At 47.0% G+C, this 16,479-nt stretch overlaps 1 protein-coding gene across 1 annotated transcript in view; it reads left to right on the top strand.

Annotated features, from left to right (window-relative positions):
- The window catches only part of LOC139278739 (DNA translocase FtsK 1-like), a 47,887-nt gene extending 31,642 nt beyond the window's left edge, over positions 1–16,245 (top strand). Inside the window, exons 10-16 of the mRNA XM_070897831.1 lie at positions 1,288–1,462; positions 3,043–3,154; positions 5,877–5,958; positions 6,346–6,424; positions 9,856–9,931; positions 11,340–11,376; positions 14,963–16,245. Coding sequence (XP_070753932.1) covers positions 1,288–1,462; positions 3,043–3,154; positions 5,877–5,958; positions 6,346–6,424; positions 9,856–9,931; positions 11,340–11,376; positions 14,963–15,003 — 602 coding nt within the window. The 3' untranslated portion in view covers positions 15,004–16,245. The remainder of the gene's footprint in view (positions 1–1,287; positions 1,463–3,042; positions 3,155–5,876; positions 5,959–6,345; positions 6,425–9,855; positions 9,932–11,339; positions 11,377–14,962) is intronic.
- Positions 16,246–16,479: the final 234 nt, after the last annotated feature.

The following is a 16,479-nucleotide window of genomic DNA, read 5'->3' as shown; positions in this document are numbered from 1 at the left end:
AATAGGAGGGGGCCAAGGATAGATCCTTGGGGGACACCAGAGGTAATGATGCAGGGCAGGAAGAGAAGCCGTTGCAGGTGATTCTCTGGCTACAATTCGATGGATAAGAATGGAACCAGGCGAGTGCAGTCGCACCCAGCTGGATGACAGAGGAGAGGCGTTGGAGCAGAATAGAGTGGGCAATCGTATCAAAGGCTGCAGACAGGTCAAGAAAACATTCAATGTATAATGTTTACTTTTCTCTAGGGAGCATGACATGGGTTTGGGCAAAGGAACTCCTTCCTGACACTCCTTAAAACATACCTCTTTGACCAAGCCTTTGGTCACCTGTGTAATATTCCTGTGAAGCACCTTGGGACATTTCACTACATTAAAGGCGCTATATAAATACACGCTGTTGTTGGCGGAAGATTTGGTGATGTGGAAGAGCAGAGGGATTTGGAGGTTCAGATACACAGGACGTTAAAAGCAGCACCTCAAGTAGATAAGGCCATAAAAAAGCCAATTAGAAACATGATAGAGAAGAGTGGAATCCCAACAGCACAGAGATGGATTCTTGGAGATTGGGATTAGGAGAAGTCAAGAGGTAGGGTGTGAAATCTCAGAACCATGAAGCTACTGGATGAAAGAAATCTGCTGAATTCAAGTCCATTTTAAAATTGTCCGCCATGTCTTATTTGTAGTTGATGACTTGCATTGGGTTTGATAAACTCCATTGGGTTTAATATTTTCCTAAAACAACTAATGTGCCAGGGGCAAGATTACTTGATAGCAACAATATTGTCATAAACTTTCCTACATTTCTTCATCTTTAGTTTTCATATTAGTGCAAAAGAGACAGAGATGGGGCGAGCAGAGGAGATGCAGAAAGAGGGAACTTGAGTGGAGAGAATGAAAAAGCAGAGGGAAGATGGAGAGAGAGAGAAAAAGGGAGAGATAGATCAGAAGAATGATGGCGATACAACCTGAATTGATGAGGGCTAGCTGTTCATATCATTTCCACATTATCCCAGCCTTATTCAGCTCGCTTGGGAGAGATTGATGGTCTTCAGACACAATTAAGTACAAACAAGCTCCAGTTATGAAATAGTCACCAGCAACATTTCTACATGTCAGTGACAATGATAATGAGGCTTTGCTCTTCAGTGACTCGTATGGAGCACAGGCGCTGGCAGAGGCTGCTTGGGCTGAACTCTGTGCTGTAAATACTGTGCAATACTAGAGGTTGAACAATGAGTTAGGGCCATTGAGTGTTCTTAGAATCTGATATTTTTCCTGATTTGGCAGAGCCTGAGCCTGAGCCAGAAGCTAAACCTGAGCATGAGCCTGAAGTGAAGGTGGAAGTCACTGTGGTAACTGAGATTGTGGAAGAGACCACTGACCAGCAGGCAGAACCCCCCACAGACACTGCACCCACAGTCAAGGCTGTTGAAATGCCTCCCTCGTCTGCTGGTGGCAGCAGGTATAAAAAATACTCACTTTTATGTAAGGACACGTGCTTTCATAAAAAGTAGATCCTTTGATTGAATTTATGTGTTGTGGTTGGTAGAGCTGCCATAGTCAAAGTCACTTCACAGCTCTACTAGTCCCAGTGACATTCTACAGCTTGCAAACCTGCTTTTTCACAGCTTTCTCATCACTCTTGTTAAACACACTACCCAAATTTCACAATCCTAATGGCCAGTGCTGCCACTTTAGTTTTACAAACAGACATATGCACACCATTGTCATAACCTTTCCGAAATAAAATACGACCAAGTAAATCTTACAGCAAGGCTATATCCTAAAAACCCAGACACTGATTTTCCATCACTGAATCTGCTTCATAATCGCCATTACACACACATCCACATATATATGTTTCATCAATGCATCCTCTTCCAAATAATCAATAGTATATGCTCTCCATCATTGTATCCTCTATCTAATAACCAACACACACACGCACACACACACACACATTCCATCACTGTATCCTCAACAACCACTTAGAGTGCAGGTCCTGCGCACATGACGTAGGCTTACAATTCAGCGCATTAATGAAGGAATGCTACGGACCAATCTGCCTATTTTTGTGAATGCAAAAGATCCCACTGCACTTTTTCAAAACAGTTCAAGGAATTCTCCCAGTTTCCAGGCCAATATTCATCCCCCAAACAACACCATCAAATCAGATTAACTGATCATTCATTTTATTGCTAATCATGAAATGTTGATGTATGCAAATGGTCTGGTGTGTTTTCCTACAAAAGTATAAGTAACTACACTTCAAAATTAATTCATTGGTTGTGAAGCACTTTGAGAAGGCCTGAGAATGTGAAAGGTGCTATATAAATGTAGATTATTTATTTCTTTATATTGGACAATGAGCAGAATTTGAGAGAGGTTCAGGGAGGTGACTGAAAGTGAGGTTCAAGAGATAGATTTTGAGGGTGGGACAAGATGTAGCAAGGTTGAAAGTTTTGGAAGAGAATTGCAAGGGCGCTAATAGCTCTACCACCAATGGTGGAACAGAGCAAGGAAGCTCAGAAGAGCAGAGAATATGGTGGAACAAGGCCATAAAGAGTTTTCTAGATAAAGTCAAGGATATTGAAATTGAGGTGTTGGAGGCTGGGGAGCCAGTGGAAGTCATCGAGGACAGGTGAGTGAATCTTAGTACAGACAGAAAATAGCAGCAGATTTTGGATAAGCCGGAGTTTATGTAGTTGGATTTCAGAATGTCAGTGAGGAGAATGTTGGGAGAAGTTGAATCTGGAGATCAGGAAGGTGTGAATTAAGATTTCAGCAATGGGGCTACGTTAGAGAAGGAGGTGGGTTACTGGGTAAGTGGAAATAGGTGGTCTTGGTGATGATCTAATGGTGGGGTTTGACGTTCATTTTAGGACCCGACTAGACTTGGCTTTAGCCCATAAAGTTAGATTTTCTCTTCATCCTATTCCTTGGAAAAATTATAGAGAGCCTTTGATCTACAAAGTAAACTTTAGGAACTAAATCAGTTTTATGCGATTTTGCCTCACAATAATTTTACCCAATAATTTTCAGTGTATTAGGTTGGCTGAAACAAAGTCTGGGGAAAGTGGTCCCACAGCCGGTCGGGAGCTCTGTGCCTGCAGCCGCTGGAGTGGACCAGGAACCAGCGGCCCCAGAAAACACGGTGCGTTCTGATGGCTCCTGACCAAAATTATTCTAATTGTTTAAAAATTATTGATAAATAATTGTTTGCTGATTGTTCTGATGTTTTGTACTTCATGAAGGATATCATCTTTTGGCTGAGTGGCATGGTCTTTAGTTTGAACTATGTCAGGTGCTTCTTTGAAGAAACAGGGAATGGGGTAAAAGCCATACCACAGTGTGTTTCACATTCTGCATTGGACAATGTTGTCTGAGACTGGTGTGTGTAATTACATGTATTTTTGGTGACATTTTGTAATATGCAGGTCAGATGTTTGGTAAAAATGCCTTTACACTGCCCGACCAAAGCATCTCGGGGCTGAAATTTCCCTCTGACTAAAACGAGGTGCACTCACTGTTCCCTTTGTTGATTTTGGGGCGGTGTCTGCAGCAATTTTGCCCCTTTTTTTGTGGAGGGGCGGTGAAGTCGGGCTGCGGTGGGCTGGAAGTCGGGCGGATTCATGAGCACTGTGCTGACCATGTCAGCGCGACATTTATGACATCATTGCGACGTGGACGTACTGCATCGTGCTAAAGCGTCACAATGTCCCTCCCCTTCAGTTAAAAGGGAGGGCCGCTGCGAGCTCTGCATAAAATTTAGTGGCGCCCACTGGGCCATTAGAGATGGTGGTCTGGTACCCAAGAGGGGGCATTGAACCCCGTAACCGCCGTTGTCGGGTCAACTTCGGAGTCGGCCAACAATTAAAATGAAATAGTGGCCGCAGCAGAGCGCCCTCCCCTATAAGGGCGGACATGCTGCCCAGCCACTGGCAGCTTCACGCCTGGGGAACGCTGTCGGGGGCACCGCTCTCGTGGGGCAATTTCCCACGCGGAGCAGAAAGGGTGTTGGCGTCAGTCGGTAAGCGGTCAGCGTGTACCTCAGACAAGCATCAAAAACTGGAACAAAGTGGCACGGCCATTTCTTTCAATAGCCATCCTCGTATCGTCTGTAAGTTTGGCAATTTAGTGTGAATCACTTTTGTGTTGTGGATCTGACACCACTTGGAGCTGGTTCGAGACTTTGCGAAACCAATCCTGGCTATAAAGGTCCTCACTGAATTTCATCTCATTATTATGGGTTAAATGTAATTCCAGATATGAAAGGACAGTGTGCTGTGCTTTATACCATCCAATTCCTATAGTCCCTGTGTCTTCCATATTTGGTCTGTGCATTAACACCTTTTGCTCAGGTGTAAATGGGGAGCTTTGACACAGTATGTGATCATACCCGTCACAAACGTCTGTCACAGTTTCCAATTCTGTTACTCTTCACTCCAACTTCCAACGGATGGTCACAGTGTAAAGCAGCATGCTGCTGATTAAGCAGTGTTGACCTATGGATGAGTTGCAGCAGGATGTGGGATCTGGGTAACAATATTTATTGTCTGCCCAAGCCAATGAATGTGACCTTTAGCACCTTTGGGCCATCAGTTAATTAGGAATGTGGAAAATAATTCCTCCGGTGATTGCCAGTTTGCTATGGAAAACATGTTACTGTGCATAGGATCATAGGCAGTCTCTCGAAGCGAGGATGACTTGCTTCCACGCCAAAAAGGGATGAGTTCACAGGTATTTCAATGAAGGACCTAATACTCCAGGTCCCGAACTACATCTTGGAGGGTGGAAGATGCCTAGGCGTGGATTTTTTTAATGTGTGGTGGCTGTTGCACAGAGCTTGACAGAGCTAGGTCTTGTTCCAGTGGCAAGGATTAACCAAGATGACAGGAGACCAACTCTGGTGCACGGACTAGCGCGCACACATATCACAGTGTGGGCTGGCCCGTGCTGCCCCTGGGCCCTCGCTTCTTCTGAGCCCCAAACTCACGCCTCTCCTGGGCCCTGATCACATCTCTCTACGAACTCTTGCCGCTCCTTCGCCCCTCCTGCTGTGCCTGCCAGCACTGCAATCAGCGACCTGGCCTCACAGCCATTGCCCTCCTGCAGCAGCAGCACTGCTCCCTGCAGTGGTATGCCGCCGTACGCTGCTCCCTCCAATGGCCCCGGTCTGCTGATGCTCTTGCAGGCCAGGACCGCGCCGATTTCCGGGCTGGAGCATACTAAACCGACAGCTTATTACATGGCGATGGTTCAAGCTCATGGTTTATTGGATGTGTGGCTTCACTGCGCTCAAATCAATGCTGATCACCCAATTCATTCTTTTCAAAGACCTTAAACCTTGAATCTCCTTACCTCCTCCAAACTTCCTTACCTCGTACAATCTGCAATCTTTTAAAATACAAACTTGGTGCCACCTGCCAACCTAATTTTGATTTGTGTTTCCCCTTTCTGACTGTTTGCAATGTTGGTGATGCCACCTTCGAGCCTTGGGGCCTTCACCCAGGATTACTGACCCTTGGACATCACCAACTACACTCTGACCCGGGCTATTGCTTATATTATATACAAGTTGAGTTCATACATTTTGATCTGTTTCAGTCAGTTTGTGGATTTAATGCTGAACACCAATCAATAAACCAGTTCCCAGAATTGAACCTAGTGCTTTGAATTGCAGCGGTATTGGTTGTTAATGCATTACGCTATGGGGCAATAACAGACCCCGTGTATGTTAAAGCAGCCCCTCACCATCTTTGCTGCAGTGACAGAGAACAAGAGAGGCCGTTCTCATTCTTATTATTTGACCAATCATGTGGGTCCCATTCAGCTCTTTGAAGCTCTGGTCAGTTTCCGTGTCGTCTCTTTTAAAGGTCTCAGTGGAAGTGAAGAAGGCAGAGCTGAAAGTGACTGAGGTTAAAGAGGAAGTGCCCAAAGCTGTCACCGTCATACAAGGTAATGCAAATACATCTATTTTATTAAAGAACTCGAGTCATTGCAAACCCACCACAGGTCAGAGACGATCCCATGTGCTACAATCTTAGATAAGATCTGTACCTGTTGTAATCATTTCTGATCCCATTCTATTTGTGATATCCCCATCTCCTCAACCCCACATCTATTCCAGGTTAGGTCACAGGTCTGTGACTGGGTAAATTAAAGGGTTGTTCAGTGCATTGCACAGATTGCAGGGTTGTGTGAGGATGGGGTATAGATTTTGGGGCTATATTGTGGTGCGATACTGGGCTGGTCTCCAGTATGTATATCTGTATGATGATGTCTTGTGTGCTGATTATTTGCATCGCTGGTACTGATTCAGTCAGTCTTCCTGTATTTTCCCAGTTGCTCCAGCGGTCCCCACCCCAGACCCTGTAGTGAAGGAGGAGGAGCAGCCAGTATCCGAACCAATCACTAAGACCAGGTATGAATATTGGGTACGATGCAGCTGCATGGAGGTTTATAGAGCCCTGCCCTTGGGTCTAAAGGCACTGATTAGACTGTTAATTCTCAATAGAGTGCTAGTTCTCACTCACTAACTGATCGGGGAGGTTTCAGTTGCTGATTGATCAGATGTTTTCCCTGTCAGATGTGATGACTGGGTTTTTCACTCTAACACCCCCTTAACTTGGGTTGATTTTATCGTGTGTGTTTTAGGGAGCCAATGGGAATAAATTTTCACTGGATTGCCACCTAATTTTGCCCCTCTCCATTTTCTAGTTAGACCTGGGGTGGGTTTCGGAGGTTCCTGTCCAAAGAGAGGGGGACGGTGGGCTGCGCAGGGAGGGGAAAGACGGTTCATCAAGTATGAAAGTGCCCTGCTCCATTTCCTGGCCCGTAGACACGTTAGACACGAAGTCCTCTGCATATCCAGGAAACCCATCGGGTATGGGGTCTTGACTGGACCTTCAGGTGGAAGGCCCACAGGTTTTAAAAGTAAATGGGGCTAAAATTGGCCCTCTCCTTAAGGCCTGTTACCACCACAAAATGGCGGCCACGCTGCGGAGTGGAGTGGCCGCTGACCTTTGGTGGAACGGCCGCTGCTAGCCCAATTGTCCTCCCGAGGTTTCCCGACGGTGCCCTGATTCCCCCCCCTTACCACTCCGTTGCTGACAATCTGTGGTAAGCACATCATCACCGTGTGCACCACTGATCTACCCCCCCCCCCGACGATGACATTCCCCTCTGGAAATCTTCAGCCTGTCCGGCGGTGCAAACACCTCTTTTTTCCCGGTGGTCCAGTGAGGCTGTGGCCTTCCACAGCGGCATTGTGGCTTCCATTAAAGGGAGGGCGCACTGCCGCTGTCGCCATGTGTTTTCTTTGTCGGCCGAATGCCATGTAGGCCCGACAATTATGCCCCCAGCTTCGGCCGGGCTGCCAACAGGTAGACTGGCATCCCCTTTAGGTGCCAGGCCGCTGGCCCGGCCAAAACCCTCTCTGGTGGCCCAGTGGGCCAAAATTTTAATTGAAAGGGAGAGCCATGATGACGCGACGCCGTGATGACGTCATCGCGGTGGTCACTTTGCACCGCCCCCAACTTCCGCCCCTCAAGTGTACTCACCGCCCCCATTGAGACCGACTTTCGGATCCAAGTAAAAAAAAAACACAAAGAGCGGACTATCGCTCAAGAGACAATCTGAACCGCAGCTGTGGTAAAAACCATTCAACCATTCAAGCCGTTTCGGGCGGTGGGCAATTTCTACCTCAGTGTGTTTAGAAACTCCTTGCAGGCGTGCTGCAGGAATAACCAATGGGGTTGGTGCAGCAGAGTGACACAAACACCTCATGCTGCGCCATATTGATTTCATTTCACAAACAGGGAGGGGCGCTTGGCTTCTCTGTCATTTGTCTGCAACTAGCATTTACTTGCCTTCATTTTTGCCTGTCATTTCTCAATTCCCCCATCTCTGCAGCCTTGGTAAAGGTTGCTGATGGGCTGAGATATCTTATAAAGGCTGTCAGAGAGAATGCAGAATTTTTGTTCTGCCGGTGTAATTCCTCCCCATTGTCACATTCCTTTAAATTTAACTTATTTATAATTGTCCTCCCTCACCACAAGCGTCTTCCATAAACTAATTTGGCAACTGGAGTTATGAATAATTATGCAAATTTCCCTAAACCAAGGAACTGAGTGCTACATTACACGTGGCTCAGTGGGCAGGATTAACAGCAGTTCTAAACCACTTATAACTGACTTAAATTGAAAACAAAAATAGGTGCCCATCCCCCCTCCCAACACCAGTTACATACTCTGTGTATCAGCTATTGTGATATATTGTGTTTGTTTGGTAATATTAGCAAATATCTGCAAGAGTTATTCTTTTTCCTTTGGTTTGCATCAGTGAGGATGGTAGAAGGTAAGGATGTTCAGTGTGCTAATCACTTACTATTTGCTTATTTTAATGCTCATTAGTGCATGGTTGAATAGTGCTGATAAGCTGTGCCAGATTATGGCCCAATGCAATTGGACATTAAGCAGCCAATGTCAACTCCCAAAGAGAAGCCATGTGGTTTTCATTCTTCACGTTTTTCCTCTTCCTGTCAGAGATGAAGCTTTTGAGCCAGTGGTTCTTTGGACGAGATTTGTGCTTGAGACTAATCATAGCTGTGGGCTATACCAAATCATACACACCAACTTTCCATTTCTGACGCGGATAGTCACTGTTTCAGGGGCAATATCTGCAGATCCATAATTTGTGGATGAAATTCTTTGGGCTCCCTCCTCAGCTCTTCTGGGAATCCCACTGCATTCTCGCAGTGCCACTCCAGACTGTGACACTTGTGGAGGAAAGTCAGGGGCCGGGGACAAAGAGGAAAGTACAAAAGCAGTGCTTGGGAGGGAGTAAGTCCTGAGGCTTAGGCAAAGGGGAGAAAGTAAGTAAGTGTCCAATAAGCAGAGGATCAGGTATAGCTTGGGCTGTAATGCCCCACATTGGGATAGTCTGCTGACTCTCTGGCCCAGAAACTGTGCAGGTCATGATTCTGGCATAACCGCCACCCTCACACTTGCTGGGGCCCTGCCAGATTTAGTGGGGCCTGTGGGAGGGCACCAATGGGGTCAGTTGGTAACTGCACTACTATGGGTGTATCTCCAGTGCCTGTCTGCCCTATGATGCCAGGAATTCCAGTTCTTGGCTGCCATTGGGAGTGCGGGCGGCGGGGGGTGGGGAGGTGGTCAAGGCCTGTGTTTAAAAAAAATTATTTATCTCATCGTTGAAAGTCCATGCTGCTTCACTAGCCTGTACCTCCTGATGAACCCAACTGCACCATTCTGGGGGGGGAAGTATGCCTGATCATTCTTGGTGTACCAGTCTCCAGTGTTATCCTGGATATATCTGGGCCAAGGAAGCTTTAAATCCCAGTGTTGTCCCCAGCTACAGCTCCACCCCATTGGTGTCATTGGTCTTGTACAAGAGGGAGTTCCATCTCTTACAAGGCCAACCGGGTACTTCCAGTGTCAGCGGAAACCTGGTGTACCTGACTTCAAGCCTGCCTCTGGGACGCTCCTTCGAAAACCCGCTGGAGTTAAGGTTGACAAGCGTCGGAATTCACAAGGAAGTTCAGAGCCTCACTAATATCCAAGCTGGCATTTGAAGAATTGACACTTGGGCAAATGACTCGAAGGCTGCTGGTCCACAGTAACTGCTCCTTTGAACGATTCACTGCCTTCAGACATTGGGGGGAAATGTAGAATCTGAAACGTTACTGGCTAAAGAATTCACAATGAATTACCCTTTGGAGAACATTGGGCTTAATCCATGGGAACAAGATTTGAGTCAATTCGTATCTATTTTGTTGCAAGATTGATATGTGATCAAATTGTTGCTAAGTTATTTTATTCCTCTGCTCTTCAGTGTCTTCAGTTGGCTAGTACAAGGTCTTGGGAAAGTTGTGCCACAGCCGGTCATCAAATTGCAGTTATTAAAAGAGGTACGTTCTGAATTAAAACATGGATTAGGAGTATCGGGATGCTGATTCAGAATAAGGAAACTTCAAACTTAAGATATTGTTTAGAGATCAGCATTGATAACACTACAAAAGAAATGGTCAGCATTTTGCCTGGGAGGAATGATTTGTTTAATGTGAGCTCCAGAGCTCATTACAGCCTTGGTCCAAACATGGACATAACAGCTGAATTCCAGAGGTGAGTTGAGAGTGACTGCCCCTGACATCAAGGCAACGTTCAACCATGTGTGACCCAAGTAACTCTAGTAAAACCTAAGTCAATGGGGATCAGGGGGAAAACTCTCCAGTGGTTGGAGTCATACCTAGCACAAAAGAAGAGGGTTGTGGTTGTTGGAGGTCAATCATCTCAGTCCAGGACATCACTGCAGGCGTTCCTCAGGGCAATGTCCTCGGCCCAACCATCTTCAGCTGCTTCAGCAATGACCTTCCCTCTGTCATAAAGTGAGAAGTGGAGCTGTTTGGTGAAGATTGCACAGTTCCATTCACAATTCCTCAGATGATCCCGCATACAGCAACTTACTTGGACAATATCTAGACCTGGGTTGATAGTTGGCAAGTAACATTTGAACACACAAGTGCCAGACAATGACCATCTCTTACAATGGGAATCTAACCACCTCCCCATGACAATTAGTGACATTACCATCGCCGAAACCCTTACCATCAACATCCTGGGGGTCACTATTGATTAGAGACTTAACTGGACCAGCCACACAAATACTGTGACTACAAGGCTGGGTATTCTGTGGCGAGTGTCTCACCTCCTGACTCCCCAAGGGCACTACTCCATCCACAAGGCACAAGTCAGGAGTGGGATGCAATACTCTCCACTTGCCTGGATGAGTGCAGCTGCAAAACCATTCAAGAACCCCATCCACCACTTTAAACATTCACTCCCTCCACCACCTTTAGCATTCACTGAAAGTGGGAAACTTTCCCTGGTGAGACCAGGAGGAGCAGGAAGTCGCAGCCTTCTATGCCCCAGAATCCTCACCCTTTTCCCTCCTGCGAGACCCTCCGGAAAACCCCTTCCCGTGACATACCGGTTTGCCAGCAACCCTTCCTTTGGTGCCGGCAGACGAGCTACGGCTGCCTGAGCCTGCACACCCGCCTGCCGGTCAGCTGCCACTTTCACCCATTTCAAACGTGCAGCTGACCAGCGACATGAAGATGAGGCCCAGGATGTAAAATGCCCCGGCCCTCAAACTTAGATCAGTACGTTTTATTCTCTGCCCGCTCCTTGCCCAACCACAACCCGCTGGGGATTAACGTTGACCCCAATGGGAGCTAGATCCGTCAGTGAAAAGATGACTTAGAGTTCACGCTGTAACACTTCTCTAAAGTGAGTACTTCTCGTCTCTGTGCTCTCTAGGATGACGCGACTACAACTGCATGCCCCGCGGAAGAGAGTGAGTACAATGTTTCCTGAATCCTTTTAGTTGATTTATAAATGGCCAAATAATCTCAGGAAGAACTATGGTACAAGAAACACGGAGCAGGTCACAGAGAAGTCGAGCTTTGCCTAGGAGACAGCAGGTCACTGAGCTGTGGAACTCTGCCAGGGCACAGAGCGAGTCATTGAGCTGCAGTAACAGAGACACGAAGCATGGATAGGTCGTTGAGCTGTAAGGCTCCCCCAGGGGTAGGGAGCAGGTCACTGGGTTGGTTCTTCACCATCCTCTCCAACAAAAGGGCACAAGGAGATACTAAACATTACCAATTTAAAAAAAATTCATTCACGGGATGTGGGCATCGCTTGTAAGGCCAGCATTTGTTGCCCATCCCTAATTTCCCTTGAGTAGCTGGTGGTGACATTCACAGCAACAACTTCAGTCCTTTATTAGAACTAACCAATAATGTGTGATAGAGTTAACAAATCAGGATTGACAAACCACAAACAGGTCTATCCATTCAGTATCATCATGTTGAAGGAGGGGAGTTTGAACGTAACCTATCACGGTGCATGTTTAAATGAATGTGGAATAAAGCAGGGTCCCAACACAAAAGGGTGAATATAACTGTGATCATTGTTATTCCTACTGTGTATGTGGAATAAGAGTTATGTTCCTTAATATGCATAACACTTCGAGTTACAATGACATAAGTCTGTCATAGACCAACAATCCATAACATTTATTGCCATATAATCTTTTTAATGCTAACACTTTCCTATCAATCAATGTTAGTGACAAAGTGAGATATAAAGTACTCTCCACCAGAAGGGGGTGTCCCATACTGCACTAGTATGACATTTCCATTTTTTCTTCCACGACAGCTACCCTTGTAGTTATGCTGAATGAGAATGTCATAGCAACGGCACATTTAGGTAATTCTATGCTGCAGACCCACATGTACTAGGAACAGACTTAGCTCACTTCAGATAGGACATACAGCCAAGAGGGAGAGGGGTGTTTCCCCATTAGGTTGGACTGGATTCAAACCCAGGTCTGAGAGGTGAAGGAATAAAGGTTCACACCACAGTGCCACAAAGTCCCCGACTGTAAAAGATTCTTTGGTTTGGTTATTATTCAAATAGGAGGAACTGAAATGAACTCTCAGTGAAGCTAAAGGACACGTACCTGAACACAGCCCTGAAGATATTAATAGAATTACACAGCAAAACTGTAAATGGAATGAACCTACTGCAGTAATATCAGTTTAATGAAAAGGTTATAATTCTAGCCTGTCCACTAGATGGTGTGCTAGCCAATCTAATAGCATTCTACTCTGGCTAGAATAAGGTTGTTATTGGTTGAGTCCTCACCACCTGCTTTATTTTCCACTGGATATGCACAACAAGTACCAACAAGTAAGTCGGAGGGGGCAAAATTGGCTCTTTTTATAGCCCCTTTAGTGCCTCCGGAGGGTGCAAGACTGTTTTCGCCCGGGGGAGCGGGGCACGACCGCCTCCTGGGAAATTGCCCGGGAGATTCCGGAGGCGCTGGCACAGCAGCACTGTAGTTAGCGACTCCGGCCGCCGCGCAACCGGCGATGACATAATCGCCGTGGGCAAACAACCTCTCACCGCCCCGCGCCGATCCCTCACCACCCCTCATCGCCTCGTGCCGTCCCCTCACTACCCCTCGCCGCCCCTCATCGCCTCACGCTGACCCCTCACCTTCCCGCGCCGTCCCCTCACCGCCCCGCACCGACCCCTCACCACCCCTCATCGCCTCTTGCCGTCCCCTCACCGTCCCCTCACCGCCTCGCACCGACCCCTCACCGCCCCGCACCGACCCCTCACCGCCCCGTGCCGTCCCCTCACCACCCCTCATCGCCTCACGCTGACCCCTCACCTCCCCTCACCACCCCGTGCCGTCCCCTCACCGCCCCGCGCCGACCCCTCACCACCCCTCATTGCCTCGTGCCGTCCCCTCACCACCCCTCGCCACCCCTCATCGCCTCATGCTGACCCCTCACCTCCCCTCACCGCCCCGCTCCGTCCCCTCACCACCCCTCGCCGACCCCTCACCGGCCCTCGCCGACCCCTTAACGCCCCATGGCTGCAAGACAGGCATGGGCGGATGTCAACGTCAGCTTCACAGGTCACGAAGATGGCTGACTTCCACTCTCGGGGCGGTGATTAAAGGGGAGGGAGGGCACTAGCATCCTGGGTCGCCATCTTTCTTGTTCGGCCGACTGTCGGGTCAACTTGACCATGGCGGCCCCAGCATCCTCTGGGCTGCCATCGAGCAGCCTGGCACTCCATCTTTGGTGCCGGGCTGCTAGCCTATTCGAACGTTGTCCTGGGGGCCGAGTGGTGCCCATCAGAGGCCATGCAGAATGCGCTTCAGTGCCTCTCCCCTCTTCTCTCAGCGCCCCTGGACCCGCCCCTACAGGAAGTGGAGCACCGGAGATAGTGTGCCACTTCCTGTCAGGGGCGGGAAGGGCAATTCTTTGTCACCGGGGGGAACTTCCGCGCCGGGCGCTAAAAGTCCCGGCCCCAGAGGTTACTGTCCCCAATCAGGGCGCGGGGCAATTTCGCCCCCAGAAACTTGAAATGGAATATTTGAATGATACAATGTTGAACTATAGTGTTTCTATCTATAAGCATGTGTGAGGATTGCAACCGAAGAGGGCTCAGAACCTCAGACACTAGTTCTTAATGGCTATTTATTCTGCACGTTCATTTAACTGTGTGTGACCTGCAGACGTAATCTCTGGAGATTATTGATATCTGGATAATTAGAGAAGCTGAAACATAGTGGTCTCAAAAGAATGTAGGTACATTGAAGATTTTTGTTTTCTGTAGTTGTACTGTACCTGGTACTATGTCAATATCACAAATTGTAACCAAACAAAGTTCTGTGACTTTGCCAGCCTTTGACTGGCTCAGTGGGGGTTTGCTGTCTTTTCATCTCTGGGGTCTGGGTTCAATTCTAGCTGAAGTTGTAAAAGTCTGCTTTCTCTCCTGACCTCAACTTGTAGGCTCAAAGTTTTAGCATGAAATGGGTTTGGACCAATTTCATCCCAGTTGCGAGTGGGTATGTGTCCACAACACAAAACAGGCCATCGTTCAAAGAAGCCAGAAGGATGACTGCTGCGGGAAGTGGAGAACGTCACACTGATGTTAGGGTTGCCGTTTGTGAGACTGGGGTAATGACGAACGATCTTTAACCTGACCTGGGTTGGTCGGCCAGTGAGAGGGAGATTTATTTTGCATCGAGCACTGTGAAAGGCTTGAGGGGACACTGCAGAAGGCCTTTACTCTGTACCCAGCTTGTGCTATCCTTTATCTGGCAGCACTTACTTCAGAACTTGAAGGCAAATTTGAATAATTATACAGTTACCTCACATTGACATCTTTCCAACTCTTATCTAATACTAAATAATCTACTCGTAAGTGTATTTATTAATAATATTTTGGTTGGTAGGAGCAGAGAGTCATTAAGGAGCAGCTCGGAGACAGGGCGATGAAGTGTGGGGCAGAGATGGGCACCAGTAGCTGTGTACCAGTGTTTTCCCTAATCCATGTCATCTTCTCCTTTGTTTCAGGAGGGAAGCTGGTTCCGGTCTCTGAAACAAATGGAAAATGAAGACTTTGGAAAGATGTCAGTGTATAGAGAGCAAGTCCTGACTGTAATTAATCCGACTCTAGCACTGGGGACACGAAACACAGATTCTTCTGCGTCCTGTAGGGCAGTTCTCAATCTGTGGGTTACTCGGGACACTCACAGGAGTAACACAGACCAGTGGAGGGCAGATCTTCAGCAACGGTTCCTAATCTCCAAGTGTGCAATGACTTGGTTAATTAGCTTGCTTCTACTACACATCAGCTTCTGTAAACATTTAGCTGAGTTTTAATGAAAAAGTAATCAAAATCCAGGTGTAAATAACCCAATTTACCCAAGTGAGTGTGAAATCTGTACTTAGGTCTCATTGATGGGGCTAGCTATTGAACCGCAACATGTGTCTTCTACATTCTGCACTCCTTCACTCTGAGAGATTTCTGTGTAATTGTGCATTTCCCTCCCGCCCGCCACGTAAAAGGCATCTGTTTGCCAGTGCTGTGTCTCCCACAGTCTGAGGTACCTCTCTGATGGTGGATCTCCCTTGGTGTGACTACCTCACTCCGAGAGGCATCTATCTGACGTTTAGCCACCTCAGTCTGAGAGATGTCTGTCTCACAGTATGGCTCCCTCAATGCAAGAGGTATTTCTTTAACAATACAGCTTTCCCCCTCAGTCTGAGAGTTCTTCTTTCTGCCAGTACAGTTCCCTATGTCTGAGAATTGTCTGTCCGATAGTCAGAGAGGCATCTGTCTCACAGTGGGACTTTGTCAGACTGACAGGTGTCTATCTGACCGTGCAGCTCCATCAGTCAGAGAGGCATATGTCTGAGAGCTATCTGTCTGTTTGAAAGTGATACTTTCTCCCTCAGTCCAAGAGGTATGTGACTGGCAGTATGACTCCCATCAGTCTGAAAGTTGTCTATCAGACAGTATGACTCCCTCAGTCTGAGATGCGCCTGCCTCAGAGTAGAAATGATTCAACAAATATATTTCAATGAAGTATAACCTGCCATTTATGCAATGAACTTTCTGGAGTTATTATTATTCTGTATCATCATACAACACAGTTGCAAAGCAAACATTTATATTAGACATCATAAAATAAGTTACAATGCATTGAAAGTACAAAACATTTACAGGAGAATATAAAATATGAACAAAATGAGCTCAGTTTAGTCTTAACCATCAGTTTTGGCCAATGATAGTCACTGAAAGTTTAAGATGCAAAATTCAACATATTGTGGAAAATAAAAACGAACCTTCAGCCAATCCCGAGTCACGTGTCGTAGTCTCTATTTATTCATCAATGATGCTCCAGACTGTTAAACAGCTCAGTCCGTCCCGTAAATTCCGACTGTAAATTCGGGAGAAAGCAGTCGGAAGCTGCGACTCTTCGGGTGAGGTCTGTCTGTTCATGAAACAGATGGTTTGATGGTAAGGGGAAGGGAGAGTGGGGCTTTTACGCCCCTTGGGTAAATATTGCTTTATTTCAATATTATTC

This window comes from Pristiophorus japonicus, chromosome 13 (assembly GCF_044704955.1).
Source record: "Pristiophorus japonicus isolate sPriJap1 chromosome 13, sPriJap1.hap1, whole genome shotgun sequence".
NCBI lineage: Eukaryota > Metazoa > Chordata > Chondrichthyes > Pristiophoridae > Pristiophorus > Pristiophorus japonicus.
This window is presented reverse-complemented; position numbering and strand designations above follow the sequence as displayed.